We start from the raw sequence: 22,868 nt of genomic DNA, 5'->3' as shown, positions 1-22,868 counted from the left end.
CTCAAATAAATAAATAAAATCTTTAAAAAAAAAAAAAAGAACTCAAAGCTTCTTCACGTCAAGATATCTTTTGCTTTTAAGTTGCCACTTCAAAATAAGTGTTCTCAGTATACACACCTTCAACCTTGGCTTGACCTACACGTGGCCATTTACTTTTTTGGAACTTGTCCTATATCATTCACAAAGTTGTTGAAGGGGCGCCTGGGTGGCTCAGTCGGTTAAGTGTCTGCCTTTGGCTCAGGTCATGATCTCGGGGTCCTGGGATCAAGCCCATCGTCGGGCTCCCTGCTCAGCGGAGAGCCTGCTTCTCCCTCTGCTGCTCCCCCCACCCACCCCGCTCCTGTTCTCTCTCTGTCTCTCAAATAAATAAATAAAATCTTGAAAAAATAATAAAAAGAAAAGTTGTTGAATATTTGCTCTCTCAAGGACTATGCTACATGATTGCATGGTAAGGCAGCAATGTACATAAATACTCCCACCATGGCCTGTTTCAAGCTACCAATCATTTAACAATGGGCTTGCAAAATTCCTAAAAATTTAACCATCAGCTCTTGCTATGTGAGCTGGCTCCAGCAGACCACTGAATCTATGCAGGTTCTTGCAGGGGTACAGCTTAGAGACGAATGGCTGCTTGCTGCTGGAAACCACAACCTCCTCCCCTTGCATCTGACAGCTCTCATTTTATATGTAGACACACACCAAAAAGTAGCCAGAAAGTGCAAAGCAGTTTATTAATTGTGATGTGGTAAAGATCTCAAGAGTCACGAGGTCTGTGCACATGGCCCAACAGTGCACGCGCTCCTAGAAAAAAACAAACACAAAAAATGCAGTGAAATGCAGCTGCTAACAGTTCAGCATTCCAACACAGGGGTCAAAGGAATGGAGCTGCCTCTTCTGGCAGCGAAGTCCCCAGTATGCAATGACATGACAGGCTTGGTCCACTCCCTGGGGGTTTTCTTACGCCTCTCATTTGGAACCATAACAGAGTGACGCAACAGAACATTCAGATTCGGGATTTGGCCTCCAACGGTTTTTTTTACACAGGGACATACAACATCCCCTGTTGAAGCACCTGTGCACAGTTTGGGAGCTGCAGAGAACTAAGACACTCTCCAAGAAGCCTGGGGTAGCAGGCCACATGGAAAACACAAAGCATTTTATAAATTCACATTTGGTAACAGAATTAAGAGCTCAATACGCAAAACTTACAAGGTAATGTCACCACGGGTAAAGCCTTCAGCAGCCGAAGAAAAATTCTGAAAGGCCTTTCACCCTGTCTGAAGCTTTCAGAATTAAATTTCCTTTCTAGACAAGGCTGGTCCTCAGACAGTGTGCTCTGCATCCAGAGCAGCAAGAAGAAAAAGAGAGAGAATAGCACCTGAGAAGATATTTAAAAAGTTAAAAAAAAAGAAAACCAACTTTATCTTCTTTCCATCCTTAAAGAAGGCAGGTATCCAAATACTGCTTTTTGCTCCTTTGGGAGAAAGAGAAAGAAAGAAAGGAAAAGAAAAAGAAAAAGAAAAAGAAAAAGAAAAAGAAAATAAAGCCGTAAGGCTGTAAGCCAGACTCAGGATGAGAGACGAGCAAGGACACTGAGAGCAGCCTTAGGACTGATGTGACCTTTTAAAAAAGCCATGGAGCAGACGAACTAATCAGCTTACTCTATTCCCGTGAAGGATGCTACTGTTCAGTCACTTAAGAAGAAAGGGACTTGTTCAAATCATGATCAAGGCTACAAAATAACAATGACCAAGTATCCACACAGCACCATCTACCTAAAGGGACAAACATACTAGCCTGGATTAATCCTCACAACATGCCTGAAAGGAAATTACAAGAAAACCGAGATAAAACCAGTTCCTCAATTCAGGAAATGTGGTTTTAGCTGGGTTCCCATAGCATCATCTCTTTCTCAGAGACATGAGGACCCACAAGTCTGCCTCACAGTTAGATCTCTATCTTCAAATCTAGAGCCCAGAGTTTGGGGCAACTCTCGTTGCTCAAACATGTTTTCCCCTCCCAGCTGAGGTGTCAGACTGTCTCACTAGCCCGGCCGCAGATGAGCCCAAGCAGCTCAAGACTCTGAGGCTTAAACACTGGAAATAAACTGTCAGTGTGCCTTTTCCTCTTCCACTTCCTTACGTGACCAGACAAAAAGCATAATTTCTAATTAACTAACCAGACTCTCTTATGTATGGACTAGATTGACAAAAGAGGCCAGGCCAAACCTATGTCATATTTTTTCAAGTTTTTACTGATGACTTCCAGCACTAATAACCCAAATTTTTAAAAATAAATCCTGGGGAAGTGATTTTTTTTGTATAATGTGTACGGTGTATTTGCTGTAATATGGAAGCCTCCTGAGCCACCTAGTGAGGAATCACGGACTCTTCTCTTGAAAAAAACAGCAATGGAGGAGGGGAAAATTTTTGTCTCTCATAATTGAGAAGTAAACTCTACCGCTGTTTTACAGAGGACTACACTGTCGATCCCTCTGGACATGTCATGCATATTTCTTAATGGCTTATAGAAAATCCCATGTAAATTAAAATTGGAAATCATTTGCTGTGGGAAAATGGAGGAAGTCGATATAAGGTATCAGAGAACAGAAATGAGAAGTAAAGGTTATGTACCATCTCACTTCCTTATGTCAAATATTATGCAAAAACTGTTTGTAAATACCTTAGCTCACTCATATTTGGCACATTTTAGAACACAAAAAAGTTCTGAAGAATGACTCAGGTCAAAAAGATTATTTCCTATAAATAGAAGCCTCATTAAAGCCAATCCAACATTTGAACTCCGGAATGGCATTTGTTAAAAAAGAATATTGCAAATAACTGAGAAAATATTCTCTACATTCCCCACTAAAAACCTTACAAAGAGTTTTTCTTGCCTCTGATCTGGGACATCAAGAAGGAAACCACTCATCAGTCAGCTATAAGAGAGTAAGGTAACAAACTGCACCTAGCAAGACAAAAGAAAGCGATCCCTTTAGGTCGCCATTCCCTTCCTTAATTATAAATTGATGACATTTTAATACTTTAAAAACACAGTCAAACTATGGACTCCTGGCCCTGCCAACTCTATGGAAATTAGGGTTCCAAGTCACCCAAACACAATTGATGGTGTCATGAAACCAAGGAGTATATGCTCTTTGCTGATTCATAGCTGAAAACGTTCATGGAGCAAATAACAAAGGACACTTATCCCCAACAAACATTTCATCTTGTAGCACATCAGGAAGCTACGAGCTCCATTTCATTCTTTCAAGGTATTTTGGCATCCATGGTGTGGCCAACGTTTAGGATTCCCCTCAAATAACTGGAAGAAAACATGTAATACATTCAAAAACACAGGGGAAACAAAAAGTATCTTTCAATTCAGGAAGAGAACTCCATTCAACTAGAGCATAAGTTATTAAAAGGGGTAGTTATGAGTTTCTTCTGAGAGCTCTTAATCAGTTTATAAATATAAAAAGAACATTTCTTCAATAAATAAATGGTTCCTGAAGTCTCTCCTGATGACTTCCAGAATCCTCCAGCACTGCCATCCAAGCCAGCTCCGCTTCTGAGAGGCTTTAGCTGCCAGTGGAACGGGACATGTTCTGCTAGCAGGTGACTCTTCTTATATCATGAAGACTTTCATCAATATGTCTCTTCATAGTCTGAGTCCTGGTGGGAAAGAACAGCAGTTGTGGTGTAGCTACGTGGCCACTGTCAGAGTTTAGACAAAGAGGTCGTGCTAGGACCCCTCGATGGAACTCAGCACGAGGTGACATTAACAATGAAATAGCACTGACTCAGCGCATCTACGTTCCCATGAAGCCTCCAAGGCCCTCGAAATATTTGCTGTCTTTTGGACTAATTTCTGCTTTGAAATCCTAATGGTTCCCTTTTCCATGGTGGATATTTTTTAAAACCTCAGCACACATGAAAAGACGCCTGTCTACAGCAGAGCATGAGGACTGTAGCTAGGAGTCTGGGTTTCTCGGTTTCTCTGAGTTCCAATGCCAGCTTCACCCTTTGCTGGCTGTGTGACCTTGAGCAAAGTTATTAAATGACTCTAGGCCTCAGTTTCCTTATCTGTAAAATGGGTGGAGGGGTAGTAAAAATACGGACACGTCATAGAAGGGCGACGAGAACTGAATGAGACAATGTATGGAAGTCACTTCGCATTGTGCTTAGCACTGTGCACGCACTCATTCAAGATTAGCTACTGTTACCATTATTCTTACTTTTATTATTTAAACTTGTATTAATTACTTTTAACCTCAAGTGGCCCATTAGTACTACCTGGCACACCACTTTTCTCTGGCCCATCGTTCTCTTATTCTCCTGGATGACTACCTTTCCCTCTTTCCTCAAACCTCCAGCACGTCCTCCTCACTTCGTTCTCAGCGGACAACCTTGCTTTCTCCCGACACTGGGAAAAGAGTAGTCAGCAGGGAACTTCTGGGAGCTCCCGTCACCATATTTATGCACTCATCTGCATCTGGGCCCATCTGCATGGCCTTCCTTACTCTTCTTATGGATACTCTCTCCCTGCCTTTCTCTAAGGTCAACATCCCTGTTGTGCATCACATCCTAGAGCTACTCCAGCCACCCCACCCCCCCTGCAGCATCATTTTTTCCTTTTCTACTGAATCATTTCCATCAGCATACAAATGCGCTATAATTTCTCCCATCTTAAACAGAAAGTAACTCTTGACACACATCTCCCTCCTACCTATCACCCTATTTCTCTGCATCTCTTCACAGCAAAACTCCTTGCAAGAGCTGTTTACACCCACTGTCACCGTTCTCTCTCTTTGCGTTCTTTCTCAACCTTACCCCCATCGGGCCTTCTTCCCCTCTATTCTCCTGAAGCTGCTTTTGCCAAGGTCACCAATGACCTCCACATCACCAGATCAGCCAATAATCACTTCTCAGTTCTCATTTTACTTGACCTGACTCAGCAGCAACTGACACAGTTAATCACCTTCTTTACCTTGGAACACATTCTTCACTCGGTTCCCAGGAGAGCAAACCCTCCCGGTTTTCTCCTACCTCACTGGATGTTCCTTCTCAGCCTCCTTTACCAATTCCCCTTCCTCTTCCCAACTGATCAACCTTGGAGAACTCCAGGCTCTAGTCTACATCTACTCTACTTATTCTATCAGTTGCTCAAGTCAAGAACCATGGAATTATCCCTGATTCCTCTCATTCTTTCACAGATATGGGAAACCCATCCATAAATCCCTCTGGCTTTACCTTCAAACTATAATCAGAATACAACAACTTCCTACCACCCTGGTTCAAACCCGTACCATCCCCTCTCACCTGCATTATTGCTAAGGTCTCCTTATTGGGCTCTATGACTGTCATGGCCCCTTGACCACGGTACCACCTATCCTCAACACAGAAGCCAGAGTGAGCCTTTGGAAATACATAGTGCTTCTCTTCTCAGAAATCTCCAGTGCATCCCATTTCATTAAGAATAAAAGCTCAGGGGCGCCTGGGTGGCTCAGATTGTTAAGCGTCTGACTTCGGCTCAGGTCATGATCCCAGGGTCCTGGGATCGAGTCCCACATCGGGCTCCCGGCTCAGCGGGGAGCCTGCTTCTCCCTCTGACCCTCTCCCCTCTCATGCTGTTTCTCTCTCGCTCGCTCTCTAAAAAATAAATAAAATCTTTAAAAAAAAAATAAAAGCTCAGTTCATTCCATTCACTTATTATGTTCATAAGATATGGCATTGTCTCTCTGATGTCAACAAATGCTATTCTTCACCTTGCTCACTTCATTCCTGCCACATTGGTCTCCTTGCTGTCCCAAGAACATGCCAATCATGGCCCCTCCACAGAGTTGCTGCACCTACCATCTCCTCTGTCCAGAATGTTCCTCTGCAACAGCTATATGGCATCCTATCTACTTCTTTTAGGTGTTTGCTCAAATATCATTTCAGTGAGGTATTTAATATCATACCCCCTATCCAGCCATCCCATTTTCTTTCCCTATTTTGTTTTTCTCTACTGCATTAAGTACCATCTGGTATACTCCATGTTTTGCTTATTTTTAAAAGATTTAGTTAGTTATTGTTTAATAACCAATAATAACTATTTTAAGAGAAAGTGAAATTTCAGTTGTGTCTTGAAGAATGAGAGTTTTCTACATATGGAAAAGAATGGAAGTTATCTGAGGGCAGAGATTTTTGTCACAAGTTCACTTGTGTTTCCTAAGTACCCAGAATCTATCTGGCACATGTCAGATACTCAGTAAATAACTGCTGAATGAATTAATATCTGAAATGTGGATGGTGATAATCACGGATACTAATTTATTTTGTGTTATCAGAGTATTCAAACCCTGAAGGGTTATTGTTAGATCCTCTTCAACCTCCCCCTCATCTTAGCTATTACACTCCAGTTTGTGAGAGAGAGAAACAAAGAACACTGCAGTGAACAGTTGGGCTACAGTCATCTGGCCAAGTGCTGAGCTTGGCAGTGAGTATAAAGAGAACTCAAGTTTAAACCCTGCAATGACAGGTATGTTTCATATTAGATCGTAAGTTGCTTTTGACCTGTTTCTAACTGCACCACATCAGAGAGTCTCTCCTCCTAGGACGCTGGGACAGCCACACAAGCCTCCCAATCATAGCCAGAGTTTAAAAAACAGAGGGATGACAGCCTTTTGAAATTTAAATCAACACTCAGGCCTTCCAAACTGGGTATTTCTTTTTCTTTTTTTTTTCCTTCTTCTTCTTTTTTTTTTTTTAAGATTTTATTTATTTATTTATTTGACAGAGAGGACAAGTAGGCAGAGTGGCAGGCAGAGGGAGAGGGAGAAGCAGGCTCCCCGCCAAGCAGGGAGCCCGATGTGGGGCTTGATCCCAGGACCCTGGGATCATGACCCGAGCCAAAGGCAGCTGCTCAACCGACTGAGCCACCCAGGCGCCCCACCTTCTTCCTTTTTTTTAAGTAGGCTGCACACCCAGTATGGAGCCCAACACATGGCTTGAACTCACAACCCTGAGATCAAGACCTGAGCTGAGATCAAGAGTCAGATGCTTAACCAACTGAGCCACCCAGGCACCCCTCCAACATGGGTATTTCTTACTGATAAAGCCACAAGTCACCTAGAAGGTTATGTCACTCTAATTCCCTGGAAAAAACAAAAAACTGAGGCACAGCAGGAAAGTTCAATTCAGAATTCTGAGTCCAACCAGCCAAAGTCTCCTAATATGATCCTGGTAGCACAGGCCCCTCCTCTTTTTTTTTCTTTTTTTTTTTTTTTAAGATTTTATTTATTTATTTGAGACAGAGAGAATGAGAGAGAACACATAGAGAGAGAAGGGTCAGAGGGAGAAGCAGACTCCCCGCCGAGCAGGGAGCCCGATGCGGGACTCGATCCCGGGACTCCAGGATCATGACCTGAGCCGAAGGCAGTCGCTTAACCAACTGAGCCACCCAGGCGCCCGGCCCCTCCTCTTTCAGGGTGCTCTCTTGTCAGTAGGCAGAGACTTCCCTAACCTTCCCTAACCTAAGGACACCACTCTATGCCTATGAGACAGAAAACAAAATAACGGTTAGAATCGGTCCCCTGAGACCAAAATGCTTTGGGGGAAGACCTTGATTCATACCTTGCTTTGGACCTTATCTGCATATCCTCTGCTGCCTCTGAGGGCAAAGGATCCCCTTAAGTACGCAGGAAAATGGAACATGAACAGTGAACAGAGAAATGGCATGAGCTTACCAGGCACTCAGCACAACGAACACAAAGCCTCGCCATGCAGTCATCCCCCTCCTCTTGGTCCGTGCTGGAGAAAAAGGACAAAGCAAATCTGAACAAATACTGTCCTCGGCACAGCAGAGCACGTAAGAGCACAGCTGCTGAAGCCAGACAGGTCTCGTTTTTAAATTCCAGTTCGGCCACTTACTAGAAGGGCGAGCAGGCAGGTTACTTAAGCGCTGGGATAAAAAATAACCACATGTAAACCACATACCACAGTGCCTGACACATAGCAAGTGCCCAGTAAATAGGAGCTGGTCTCAATCATTCACTTAGAAATGTACTGAGCACCAACACTGCCCCTTGAAGAGCTCACAGCCTCATGGGTGTGAGAAACCTGTTGCAACCTAACAAGTACATTATGACACAATGTAATAAAGTGTTTTAATAAGCTTAAGGTCAAACTGCTAGGGCAGCAAAGAGGAGGGAGTGACCTGTTCTCTGGGGAGGACTCAGGGAGACTCCAGAGATGGAACATTTCAGCTGGGTCTTGGAGGATCAGGAAGAGTTTTCCAGGCAAACAAGGGAGGGAAGGAGAGGATTCCCAGGGAGAGAAAAGCATGGGGGGGGGGGGGCGGGGAGGAAGACCTGAGTGACTGTAGCTTATTTAGAGAAGAAAATAAGCTGTGTATCTGGCACGTAAAGTGAACGAGATGAAATGTCAGGGAACAAGGGGCCTGAAGGTTGGAGCATAAGGAATCTTGTTAGATCATGCTTAGAAATAGACATCTTAGTATTTCTACCAAGAGCCCTTGACCTTTTGGGGGGGCCACAGATTCCTATAAAGGGCACTCTCTCTCCCATGAAGCAAAAGTGCATGCACAAATACACATGTGCACACATGCACAGAAAAAGAAAATTTTAGACCCTTCCCAGGGAAGACTTCCCTCCCAAGAAGACAATGGAGAATCAAAATGGATTTTATGCAGACTTTTGTCACCTGTTTTTAGTAGATTTATTCCTAGGGAAAATATGGGACCATGCCTGCTCACTGCCAACATGATGTTTCATAAATGCCTTTGATAATCACAATCCAATTAGGCCCTCAGAGCATGTGCTGACCAAGAACAGATCTTGGTTATTTAAATGGGTTTTGCTGTCCAAGACTGTTCTTAAAGGCTTCCTCATTGCTTAGGCATTTTCTGTTGTGACACATCAGCTTGGTGACAAAACGAGAAGAGAAAAATAACTGACTTGTTAGAAATTCCTGTTAATTTTGAAAGAATGTGATATCCACTCCAGAATTTTTATTTATTTTATTTATTTAGAGAGGTGGAGAAAGAGAGAGGGGAGGGGGAGAGGGAGAGAGAGAATCTTAAGCAGACTTCACGCCCAGCATGGAGCCTGATGCAGGGCTTGATCTCACAACCCTGAGATCATGACCTGAGCCAAAGTCAAGAGTTGGACACTAGGGCGCCTGGGTGGCCCAGTCGTGAAGCATCTGCCTTCAGCTCGGGTCATGATCCCAGGGTCCTGGGATCGAGTCCCACGTCGGGCTCCCTCCTCAGCAGGAAGCCTGCTTCTCCCTCTCCCAGTCCCCCTGGTTGTGTTCCTGCTCTCGCTCTCTGTCAAATAAATAAATAAAATATTAAAAAAAAAAAAAAGAGTCGGACACTAAACCGACTGAGCCACACAGGTGCCCCATCACTTTAGAATTTATATGCAGAACCACAGATAGTACAATCTGATTTCCAAAGCAGAGACAAGGACCCTACATTCACCCCTCCATCTCTCTCCCCAAATTAACATCCACTAGGTTCACCTCCAACCTTCCTTCTAGTACTCCTCGGCAGAATGAAACTTGGCCTGGGAAAAAGGAAAGGGGTGGATTCAGCCCTCTGGGGACTATCCACCAAGCAGGGCTCTGAAGAGGAAAGGGGTTAACTGCTCGGGGTTCCAGCTGAACTTACTCATCTGAAACCTCAATAGACGACTTCTTATAGCCAGACTTGCTCATCTTCTGCAGCCCCGCAGACTTCCTCACCATCCTCACAAGCAGCAGAACCACCACCACGGCTGAGGGCAGGAAGACAAGGACAGAGAGGAGTGCCACTGAGGAGAGCATGGTGCCAAAACCTAGAGGAGGAAAAAAGGAAGGTGAGAGGGAGGGACGTGCAAAAGGGCCTTCTTTGATTGAGCTAGATTGTACTTTTGCTCTTGTATTTCTTCTGATTACAACGAGAATTCGTTGTAGAAGAGGTAGAGAGTATATGGAAGTACAAAGAAGAACAAAAATGCACCCGTAATCCCACTACGTAGGACTGACATGTGGTATCTACCCATTCGGTGTTCTTTCTAGGAGTATGTGGGTATGGGTCTGCAGATAGGGAGGACAGTGCCTAGCTTTAGAAGTATGGATCATATTTTTATGAACTATTTCTAAATTCCTTTTTTTATGTAATATATAATAAATTTTTCCCACGTCATTAAAAATTCCTTCCAAGTGTTACTTGGCTGCATAGTATTCTACCATACTGAGTAATTTACTGAACCAATTTTGTAACGCTGGACATTCAAGCTGTTTCCAATTCCTTGAATCTGTAAGTTACATTATGATGATCATCCTTATACATAAATCCTCATATTTACCTCTATTTCTTTAAGATAAAATTTAAAATGGGATTCCTGGATCAAAGGGCATTTTTTTTTAAAGATTTTATTTATTTATTTGACAGAGAGAGACACAGCAAGAGCAGGAACACAAGCAGGGGGAGTGGGAGAGGGAGAAGCAGGCTTCCCGCAGAGCAGGGAGCCCGATGCGGGGCTCGATCCCAGGACCCTGGGATCATGACCTGAGCCAAAGGCAGACGCTTAACGACTGAGCCACCCAGGTGCCCCAAAGGGCATACACTTTTAAGGCATCTAATACAACCAAACTTTCTTCCAAAAAACTATACTACTTTCTACTCAGCCTGCAGCATGAACATGCCTGTATCGTTGAAACCTTGAGTTATCCTCTTAAAAAAACAAAGAAGAAAAAAGAGAGGAGGAAGGGAAAGGAAGGGAGAAAGAAAGAGGGAGAAAAAGACAGACTTGAGAAAGACCTAGGAGATGATAAGGCTTTTATAATGAACCATAATGCAGTTCTGTATCTCTACATCTTTGGTTCAAATCCAACTGAGAATTAGATTGACCACTCAGTAGTCACCCGAGAATAATGTAGGAAAAAAGGTCAGTCCTTAACCTACTTTCCTGCATTTTCATGCTAAAAGGAAACTGCTGCCTTTTGTAACATAAAAGAAATGTGCTGCCTCCCATCATTAAAAAGGGCACCCTTTCAACACATGGGCAAGAAAATGGCCTCATAACTGAGGGTATGAACAGACTGGGGAAATCAAATGACTTCTATTTCACACAGATAACAAGCCTCCATTTACTTAGGAGTCTGCCATGCGTTCCACAAGACCTCTGGACACCTGAAGTTAAAATGAAAAATAGATAACAGGGAAACTATAACAACATTTGTATAACAACTTCAGTTTGCAAAATCAAGACTAAGAAATTCATCCTAATAGACAATTCAGGATGGCCAAATGTTCCATTGACTGACTGGCTTTCAAAGACGGGTAGCTGTGCTTGTCCTTGATCTCTCTGGTAAGTAGCACGGTAGTCACAGAGCCCGGCAGAAGAAAGTTGGTGGCAGTTAGCTTACCCCTTTCTGTGACTGTTAGCTCCGTCACAGGAATATTATGGTGCACATCTGGGGGATTCTTCACAGCACAGCTGAATGTCCCATTGTCCTTTAGGGTAGGACTGCTTATGCTTATAGATGCATCCCCTTTGTATACATCTCCAACCCAGGAAATTCGATCCCGAAATGTACCTGCTGTGGTTGGGTACTGGAAGGACTGATAATGAAAAATCTAAAAAAGCAACACCATAACAAACGAAAAAAAAGAAGTTAATTTGCAAAATGCAATGAAAATGTAAAACTAAGTAAGTCCAAAATAAAACACAAATGCATAATGGGTTTTCTCAGTTGGGACCTTTTTTTTTTTTTTAATGTTTTGTTCACCCCCTTCCTATAGGTTAAAAGACAAGTTAATACAACTTATCAGGAAAAGGCCTGACCTAAGAGTCCTAGGATCCTAACTCCTGAAGATCTTCTAAATTCTCCCTGAAGTCCTAAAGCAGTAGTTCTCAACTGGGGGCAATGTGGGCCTCCAGGAGACATCTGGCAGTATCTGGAGACAGTTCTGGTTATCACAGTTGGGGAGAGTGGTACTGGCATCGAGCGGGTAGAGGTTAGGGATACTGATAAAAATCCTACAGTGCATAGGATAGACCCCTCACAACAAAGAATTCTCCAGCTCAAAACGTCAACAGTGCCAAAGCTGAGAAACCCTATTCTAAAGTAGCACCTGTTATTTGTGTAGTCCTTTCTGGTTTGCAAATGATTCCCACAGGTTTACTCAGTTGAGCCACATAACAACACTGAACGATACATGGGGCAGGTATGATTATTCCAAATTTATAGAAAGAGAAACAAGGCCAGAAACTCAGTGAGTTATTCAAAGGCACACAGGTAGTAAGTGGGCAGGGGAAGCTTTTGCTTAATCTCAAAATAAATAAAAGTAGGTACAATATAATCAAGCCTCTCTTGAGTTATCTATCTATCTTGGCAATTAATAAAAACCCCAAGCCAAATGCATGATCGGGACTCAGTGAATGTATGTTGAATTAAAACGGTGCTACTTCAGATTGATGATCAGACACTTTGTCACCAAAAGCACCTCATTATGTCTGGTGGTAGGCCAGGCAGGTACTACAAGACAACATGATCTTTCTCTCTTATGCAAGGTTCAAGGCTTTCTTTCCTCTTTCCTCTTTCTTTCCTTTCTTTCAAGGCTTGGTATCTCCCCATGTACAACCACTAAATTGCCCAATTTTGAAGAGCAACTTCCCAGAGAAGATGTTGAATCACTTATTAGTTCATTTGTTCGTACATTCATTCAACAAATATTTAGGGCTCACCTACTATGTGCTAGGCACTGTGTTAAGCAAAAGGACATAGTGGGAGCCAAACAGGCACAGTCCCTGCTCTCACAGATTTTACAGTCTAATGGGAAATACAGACATTAAGAAATAATAACATGTGTGATGAGTGTTCCAAAGAGGGAGGTAAGGGGCCTCTGCCTGGCTCTGTCAGTGGAGCAGCAACTCTTGATCTCAGGGTTGTGAGTTCAAGCCCCATGCTAGGTGTAGAGACTACTTAAAAATAAAATCTTTAAAAACACACACACACACACACACAAAGAGGGAGGTAAAGAATGCCTACCACTGATTATCAGCATCTATATAAAAGGGTTTGAAACTCCTTACTGACCAAAAAAAGCCTGCTGTGTATCTTCAAGATGAATACAACCTGTAAGTTCCGAGTTAAATTGGTGATACCCAAATCCTTGCCAACCGATTAGCCTGACAGAACCCTGACTGACTTGACCTGGACTGTGACAATCACGTAACGTGACTTCAAAGGTCCACTGATTGCAACTTGCGTGAGCTTGCTTTCTGACCAGCCTCCCAGAAAACAGCACCATACAGGAACTGCTGTTTGCAATTAAGGTTTCTGACCGAAGAAGATCCCCCACTGCTTGCTCTGTCCTACTTTTGGCCAAGGAGGCAAAGTCAAATAAGGCCAGCCATAGTTTTCCGACCACTCGAAATAAAGTGAACTATTTTAAATCTAAAGAAAAGGCGACCATGAATACAGCCTAGCTGCCTTCGCTGGAGCCCCCTAGCTGGCTCCTAGCTATGTGGCATTCGACAATGGGTCCTAAAACAAAACTCAAAGCTTATATATTAAAATCAAAGAGAAAGTTCTCCAATGAAGGAAACAGGATAAAAGAATTAAGGATACTTTCAAAAATACAATCTTACATACAGCTACAACATTCACATTCTTGACAGCATCTATCCTGAACTAAGGATACTGCTGGAAGCATAAAGAGAAAGGGCTTTTTATAGCCCTGTAATCTTCAATTAGACATCCACAATGGGATATGAACCATAAATGTGTTTTATATGTGTGTACAAAGTATATTGCTTCTAATACTGCAAGACCATCTGTCACCAACAGCATCTGTCATCCACACAAGGTGCCACCATCTCCTTCAAAAGGAACCATATAAATCAATGCAGATGTTTATACACTAGGAGACGAGGCCAAGATAAATCTACAGAGTACACATATACCAACAGATACACCCATTAAGACAACCTCATACCACAGGAAATGAGCAACTTTATGAGAAAAGATGTCTATGACTGGGACCTATAGAATTTTTCAATCCAACAGTCCTGGAGGTACTCTTTTTAGTACCTTGAATCTGAAAACATGCAGAAGGAAACAACAAAGGGGAAACAAAATTAAACCACATTTCCTCTGAGTTTCTGACAATTTTGTTCCTATAGCTTATTTACAAGATTCTCATATGGAAGAATAAAAAAAAAAAAGCCCTACGTGACCAAATGAATGCCTTTATCTTCTTCTATTTATACAGAAGCTCATGTTTGATTCTAAGATGAGAAGGCCTGAGGTATGCCTGGGACCTGGAATAAAAGGATTCCAGAGCTGTTGACCACTTTAGACTCAAAGACATTTCCTTAATAGGAAACACTCACTGATTCTGTACGACTGCTGCTGGGGGGTCGGTAGGTCCAGTCTATGGTGAGTTTGTCAGTGACAGATGAAGTCGACTTGAAGGTGCATTTCAACTTGATCTTCTCTCCTACATAACCCCGGACGTGGGCATCTGCTTTAATCTCCAAGGAAAGGACAACTTGAACACCTAATCAAAGCAAGCCCAAACATTTAAAAGGTATGCATTTAGGTGGGATAGATAGATGTGAGTGAGCAATACAGAGACACTATCGTTTTTCGGGCTCTCAGAGGAATAAATGAATATCTTCTCAGGCAGGCCCAGAAGGTCAAGGAGCAGGTATCTGCATGAATCAAGGGTAGTATTTTTGTCATTTTACAATATTAAATCGCAGAATGAATGGTTGGGTAAAAATCTAAAACCTGATCACACCAGCATTTTTCCAAATACAGACTTGTGGTTAAATGCAGTACAAACAAGTGGGTCCGCCCACAGCAGCTAAAAGGCGATGCTGTGCACCCCCTGACACACTGACACCCCAGGAATTATAGCAGCTGCTGTGGTCTAAGGGACTTACCCCCGAGGACAGCCTGGCTATAACCTGAAGCTACCACATTCTCAACCACCAGCAAAATGAGAACAGGAAATAAGAAAGGAAATTTTTTCAAAGAATTTTAGAAAACTGCCCCCAGGTTCTATCTAGTCGTGTTTTATCTTTTCCTCTCTTAAAGCTGGTTAATGAATCCTGCATCCATTAAAAGTAAATCATGGGGTGGAAAACAGAACAATTTAATGCACTCTAAAATGTAAAAATATCATTTTTAAATGCTCTAGAGATTTAACTCTTGTCAAAACAGGCTCATATATCCAACTTTGGCATTCCAGCTCCCCCAAAAAGAGCTCCCACTTTCTTCTGACCAATCCCCTTTCAAAAAACACTGAGTAGAAATTTATCTTCCACAAGGGAGCCAATTTTTAGGAAAGTCACCAGCACTTTGTTTTTACTGCTTTCTTCTCCACTGCGACAAGCCCTGATTCTTTTGGCAGGCCAAAGGCACACAGAGCGGCAAGGATTTAGAAGAGGGCAAACCCACACACAATCCACACACCCGCAGTCCCCCTAGTCGAGGCAGGATGCAAATCCCAGCACTATGGCTTGCTGGCTCTGTGGTCTCAGCAAGTTAACTTTACTCTTCAGTTTCTCACTCTGGTGAGAATGATAATAACAGCACTTACCTTAGAAGGTCAGTGTGAGGAATAAATGAGTTAAAACAGGTGTAACACTGGAAAGCCTGCCTACCCCAGAGTAAGTGCTCAGTGCACTTCTTCAGTTCTGCCTACACTCTCTCAACCTTCCCCCTCACAGACACAGTTATGAGTCATCAACACCTTTACCTCTGTCTGCTTTGAATCGTTTTTCTTGCTCATCTCAAGACAATCTAGTCTGCTCACATTCTTCTTAAAAGGAGGAGACCAAGACTGAGCTCAAAACTCTAATAAGCATCTGACCGATCCCAAAGATGAGGCTTACCTCTGTTTCCTCCATACCATCCACTCTGACTTTGCCACGCTAAACTTGTCGTTCTTTCTATGACTTGACAAATGCTGTTCCCCTGCCTGGAAAGCCTTCATCCTTCAGCCCCTACTACCCCCTTCAGCCCACTCCTGACCCACCCTACACACAACTCAAGCTCCAGCTCTAAAAACTGGAAGCTGGAAATGGATGGATAATCCACACTCTCCCCCTACTATTCCTTTATCCTAAAATTCAAGTGCAGTGGAGAGATTTGAAAGCATGGATTTAGAATTAGATAGACCTGGACTTGCGTTATAGCCCAGCTACTTTCTAGCTGTAAGATTTTAATCACAGTCACCTAACCTGTTCAAGTTTCAATTTCCTTACTCAGTAAATGGGAAGAATGACAAGACCTACTTCACTGGATCACTGTAAGGATCCAATAAGATTAAATAAGATAATACATAAAATGCTTAGCACAGCATCTGAAAGAGAACCTTTCAATAAATGTTAGCTGTTATTATTAAAATGAACACCACAAACATTCAAAAACCTTCAGTAACTCCTTCTTGGGCTATAGAATAAAATCCACATAGAGACAACCTGGCCCCAAACTTCTGCCACTCCACCCACCTACTCATCCCATCCCTTTCACCATGCCCAGAATGTCTGCCATTTCCCAAATTTAAACTTTCATGCCACTGTGCCTCTCCCTGAATATGGCTTTGTCTGGAAGGCTCTCCCCATTTCTACCAATCCTACCTGTTCCTACCATACCACAACCCCCCAGTGCTCACACACCTTCAAAACCCTGTTTCAAACAGCAGCCCCTTCTGTAATGCCTTCCCAAATTCCCTGGTGCAGTTCACTGCTCTTTCTTCTCTGTTCTCATAACAGTTAGCACATAATGCTATTCAAGCACATGTACTGTTGATTGCCCTCAATTTGTAAAGACTATTTCCCCTGTTACACACAAGCACCTAGAGGGCAAAAATTCAGAGGGAAGGGAGCAGACAGAGACTGAGAGAAAGAGGTGGATAGGTCACCAAAAATTCTAGTATAGGAACAAAGTGTGCTCATCTGTCACCCACTCTCCTCCTCTTTTACAGTATTTCCAACATTCTTAAGTCCTCTACACTCCTCTCTTTCCAGTGCACCCATTCAGGAAGAGCTTAACCCTAGATGACCACTCCTAGCCTGTGGCTGATATACATTGAAGGAGAAAAATCACCCAAATGTACAGATAGTTACCATAAGAAATTCATGGATTCCATCTATAGCTGAGCCCTTAAAGAGGCATGATGACCCTTTAACCAGCCTCGGTCAGCTCCTCTTTCTGATTCCTCCAACCTCTGCCATTCTCACCAACCTCCAAATCCCTCATTCTCAGAAGAAAACATCTCCTCTTACTTTTTCAAGAAATGTAAGGCTATACACACGGCCCAGCCATGCACTCTCCTGTGTCTACACCCATCCATACTTCCAATTTGAAAGTGTGTGGTATCCCTTTTCCTATGCTAGGCCAACCCCTTATGTTCTGCCCTGGATCCCTCCCCTCCAAGCCCTGCTTCAGCAGAAAAACCCTCTCTACTATCTTCAAACTCTTCCTCTGCAGAGGGGCTCTCTTCCCCTTCAGCCTCTAAACACAAAGAAGTCTCTCCCATCCTTAAAAACAAACAAAAAACAATAAAACAAAATAATGATGATCTTTCCTTAACCCTTCAAAACTACGTGTTACCAACTACTGCCCTCTCTTTCCTTCCTAAGCCAACTTTGTGAAAGAGCAGTGTACACCTGGCATTTCCATCTCCTCCCTTCCCATTCACTTCTGGGCCCCTATAGTATGATACAGACTCAACTAACATTTCTGATAAAAGGCATCATGTCTTAAAAGTACAAAATCCAAGGGATAAAAACTCCAATAGGTACTTTTCTATCCTGATTTTACTGGCTCTCTCTGATGCAGTGACTCCTTGCTCTTCTCAATCCTTCTCTATCCCAAGGCTTCCATGACAATACTCATTCATTCACTCACTCTTCAAACATATAGTTATTGAGGGCTTGTTTTGTGCCACCCTCTGAGCCTGGAATTAAATGTGAGCAAAATAAATACACTCCCTATTTTGGAGCTTAAAATACAGCAAAAGTTCAACACATTAATCAAATAATCATAAAGACAAATGTATAATTACAAAATCTGATAAGTACTATGAAGCAAAGACAGAGAGTGACTATGAGAACTGCACCAGTTATGGTAGAGGAGTAGGGAGTGGTTAACGAAAGCTTCCCTGAAGAAGTTACTTTTTGAGTTGAGCTCTGAAGGAAGGGTGACAAGGTGAGGAAAAGGAGAGTATTCCAGGCAGAAAATACGGCATATGCAAAGGTCCTGTGACAGGAAGGAGCACAGTCAGCCATGGAACCAAAAGTAAGGCAGTATGACTCCAACACAAAAAGCATGAGAAAAAGAAAGATGTGGCCAGGAGGTAAGCAGGAAGCAGATCATGCAGAACCTCAGAGATTTGGGTCCTTATTCTTAGAGTAATGGGAAGCCATGAAAAATACTTAAATGTGGGACTGAGGGAGAAGAGACATGATGGAGTTTTCATTTTTTAAAAGATCACTCTAGGGAAGACACTTAGGAGGAGTTGAGTAAATATAAGGAGATTACTTAGAAGGCTACTACAATAGTCAAATGAGAAATAAAGAAAGCTTGAACTAAGTTGGTGGTAGGAGACATGGAAAGAATTAGGAGGACAATACTTACAGAGTAAAATCAGCAAGAATTGGTGGTAGATTGGATGTGGAATGTTAGGGAAACAGAGGTGGCAAGGATGATTCCCAGGTTTCTGACTTGGTAATACCATTCACTGACATAAGAAAGACTAAAAAATACCCATCGTGGCAGGGAAGAACATGAGCTTGATTTTGGATAAGTTTAATGTGCCCCTGAGATGGCCAAGAGATAATGTCAATGGATGGCTGGTGTAGGGCAAAGGTCAGCAAACTATGGCCTGTGAGCCAAATCTAGCCTACAATGTCTCTTTGTAAATCAAGTTTTATTAGAATACAGCCATATTTATTCATTTATATATTGTCTCTGGCTGCTTTTAAGTAGTTGCAACAGAGACCATATGGCCCACAAAGCCTAAAATATTTATTCTCTAGCCTTTTACAAAAGTTTGCCAACCGCCAACCCTGGTTTAGAGTAAATAAGAAATACATGGGTTACAGTTGTAAGTCAGAATCTCATTAATGTCCCTCCAGCTAACTCTGCACACTGATTGTCACATACACACAAACAAACTCCACATATGATTTAAGTTAACCCAATCAAAGTATACGTTTCAGAAAATTTGCTTGGAAAGTTATTTAATGTCTCTATGTCTTGTTCATGTTCCTCTCTATGTTGGAATTTTACTCATTCCCTATCTCTAACTTTTCTTTCAAGATTTAACTTTGGCCCTCTCATGCTCTCTGTCTCTCATTCTCTCTCTCTCAAATAAATAAACAGATTCTAAAATTATCTGTTGACTTGTCTATCTTCTCCAATAGACCCTGAGCTCATCAAAACAGAAACTAGCACATTGTCGATGCTCAGTAATATTAAACTGAGCCAAACCAACACAGTTTCCTTTTTATGAAACAAAAATTATTGCAAAATAAGCATAAAAACTACAAGTTCTGAGCAAAATTTGGTTACTGGTAAGTACACCATTAATAAATCTACCTACCAACCAACTTCTTGTTAATATGTTTGAATTCCATATTCATGAGCATGATTTTGCCACAAAGTTATCAATAAGTAAAGTCATTTTGCTTAAATCTAAACACTGGAGAAGTGGGTCTTAAATGTATAGAGAAAAGCAAGATCCATGGATGAACTAAACTAATCTACATGTCAGCATGTTGGTTCCCCTTGGGAGAGAAAGGATAATGACTGGAAGGAAGTATAAGGAAGGCTCCTGGAATACCAGTAACATTCTATATCCTGATTTCAGTGCTGGTTACCCAGGTGTGTTCAGTTTCTAAAAATGCATTAAGCGGTACAATTACCATATGTTCATTTTCTCTCTATATATATTATACCGAAATTAAAAGTGTTTTACAATCGACAGATGTAAAATCATTTGTCTACTCCACTCAAAAAAATAAAATAAGAAAAAAATTACTAATCCACTGTTACATTCATCTAGAAATTTTCATCCTAGGCCTAATGTGCTTAGGGTTATTTATCTTTTCTCCTGAGTAAAAAAACATTCTTGCCAGGTCAAAATAGCCAACAATAGAAATACTCATAAAAATTAACAATTTGTTTAATTTGGGAGGAAAACAAGAAAATCACATTTAAATATATGTAATTTTATACACAGAAGGAATGAAAAAAATATGATAAAACAAAACTCCCAGCTTTGTACACCCAATTTTCCAAAATACAAATCTGTCAACATTTAGTTCATAAAAGTGCACACTTAAATGGAGATAAGTATAAGAACCCTAGGCTGGCTAATCTATTGTTTCCATGTACTATGACAACTGATATAACAGGACCATGTTTATAACTTGGAGAATTCAAACAAGCTAATCACTTAATGGGTGCTATCTTTGAAGAGGAAAAGCAAATAAACACTGGTATGAAACCAAAGTCTACTGCCTAACATTAAAAAAAAAATGGGTGAACCTTGAAAACATGCCAAGTGTAAGAAACAAGTACATACGGGTCATAAGATAAATTTTTAAGTTCGAATTAGTTGGTCTGCTGTCTTTGGTGGACGCTTTTCAATGTGAAACGACATCAAGTTTAAGAAACCACCCATCATTTCTAGAATTTTTTTTTCTCAATAGGGCAATATTTGAATATTTGTGAGAGGGAGAGGGAGATGAAACCGGGATTATTTGTAATGAGAGGTCAGCCTAAATATTATATTGCAAAAGAATTTAGCTGAAAAACTGGACACTTGTGATGACAGAGTGCTGGGAGGGATCAGGGAGTGTGTCGGCAACATGAATATTAGTCATCAAATAAATAACTTCCTGGCCTTACCTGCTAAGATTTAGAACAACTTAAGTTCTTTACATCAAAGGCCCCCTTCAGAAATGCCCACTTCCCCACAGGGAAATTTTATGAAGTTAACAATTCACTCTGATCCTAGCTCTATTAACACATAATTTCCTGAGAAGACACACACATACACACACACAAATCCATAATTGCACCCTAAAATGAAGGTAATTAGGTTGGGCTGAAATTTATGCAATTTGAAAACTGCATGAAAGCAAAACTTATCCAAATCCTAAGACTATGCCATAGTGTGAATACTGTACTTACGATATTAGTTAATAGATTAAAAATTTTAACAGAGTTTATATGCTTTCTTGTATTTTAAAAAATGTTATTAAAATGCTACAGCAGTTGCGTTTTCCTCAACAAAATGCGTCTCTCCTGGAACGAAATCACAGCACATCCTTTCGGTGACATATAAAATAAACATTTTACTTCCAAGGCCCTGACAATCACCTACAAAAAAGTACCCACAGTCATGATTTTCTTTCCCAAAATTACTGAGACAAACTGCTGAACACTAGAACTACCCCTTCCTAATCAGGACATAGAGGCCACAAAACCACAGCGGCGTCAACCGCTGGTAACTCATCACAAGATAGCACGGGGTGACCACAAAGCCAGCGCCCTCCGTGGTTCTAGCACGTTGTGCCATCACCAGAATACAAAGCAGTCACGCAAGGTGGTCGAGCTCCCCAGGGCTCGGGAAAGCACTGACAAGCTGCCAACGGCCCTCAAGTGGGTGGTGAACACAAGAGAAAGCGCTCCCCACACGGTCCCACTTCTCGCACGGCCAGAAGCCGTGTGGGGGCTTTCCTGAGACGCCCCCCACCGGAACCGGAAAACCGACCATCTTCCCTAACCCCCCGACCGGAAGTTGGGGGACCCAGCCGGCGCTCTCACCCTGGAAGAACAAGACGCCCAGCAGTGGGAACAGAGCGCAGCCACGGCCTCCAGCAGCTCCACTCCGCTGCATCCCGACAGCTCTCCGGATGCTTGCACACCTTGTTTACGGCTCCCGGTAACTACACAGGTGATACCGGAAGTGACGTCAGGGCGGGAGGCCGCGAGAACACCTTAAAATGGCGATTTGAAGTTGCCATAGGAACGTGGCATCTTTCCAGAGCCACACCTGAACCTGCTCGGACCCGCGATTTTTTTTAAGTCTCGAGTGAGAATTAATTGTTCTCTTTTGCTTGACAGTGAAGCCACAGACTTTGGAAAAATCGCAGTTTGTTTTTATGGAATTCTGTCGTACTCGTCTTGATCCCCCGATTCTCTTCAGAAGTCATTTTTTACTCCCTACAGATTATTTTTTTTGAACGATCTCAAAATAGGTTTCGATAAATTTAGAGCTAGAAGAGACCTAGGAGATTATACAGGATCAGTCAGTAAATATGTATGAGGCCTTCGTGATGAATGTGTACCTCCAGCGTCTTTGGTTCGTGTTTTGTGGGTCGCTATCACAGCGCCCAGCTCAGTACCCACATAAATTGAGTATTTATTAAACTGATGTTTACAGTGGCAATGGTGAAATGACTACAACGTATAATACAGGGGGGAAAGGAACTCTTTTGGTGGGAAAAGTGAGCAAGTAAGCTTAATAAGCTTAATAAGCTTTCATTTTTCCATTCCCATTCCGTTACCAGACGTGAAAGCTAGTGATTTTCCCTATTGAGAAGGTAATGTAAGAGTACCGGACAGAAGAGATGATACCCTTCCTTCAGAAGCGTTCCCAAACTAAGTAGTCTGTCGTGCCCAATTCCCAGTTGTCCAAAGCAATGTGGAAATCCATATACATTTATCCAGTATAAACTAATTTTATCCATCATCGGCTTCCAGACTCCCTCCTTCTAAGGAAACTCCTCAGTAAAGATAAAATATATAACCATCTGGTTTTTGGTACTTGCTGTGTAAAATGTTTAG

General features: G+C 42.1%; 1 protein-coding gene across 1 annotated transcript; it reads right to left on the bottom strand.

Moving 5' to 3' along the window:
• Positions 1-57: 57 nt before the first annotated feature.
• MPZL3 (myelin protein zero like 3) lies at positions 58-21,978 on the bottom strand. Its single transcript, XM_045894928.2, has 6 exons — positions 21,846-21,978; positions 14,390-14,556; positions 11,418-11,628; positions 9,676-9,841; positions 7,730-7,793; positions 58-3,674 (listed from the first exon to the last, which is right to left on the bottom strand). Exons 1-6 carry the CDS (start codon positions 21,916-21,918, stop codon positions 3,648-3,650), a joined length of 708 nt encoding a protein of 235 aa, XP_045750884.1. The 5' UTR covers positions 21,919-21,978; the 3' UTR covers positions 58-3,647.
• Between the last annotated feature and the right edge of the window lie 890 nt (positions 21,979-22,868).

Source organism: Mirounga angustirostris, unplaced genomic scaffold (assembly GCF_029215605.1).
Source record: "Mirounga angustirostris isolate CCGP_5_RB_7025 unplaced genomic scaffold, mMirAng1.0.hap1 SCAF_13, whole genome shotgun sequence".
Classification (NCBI taxonomy): domain Eukaryota; kingdom Metazoa; phylum Chordata; class Mammalia; order Carnivora; family Phocidae; genus Mirounga; species Mirounga angustirostris.
The sequence above is the reverse complement of the archived record's forward strand: the minus strand, read 5'-3'. Positions and strand labels throughout refer to the sequence as shown.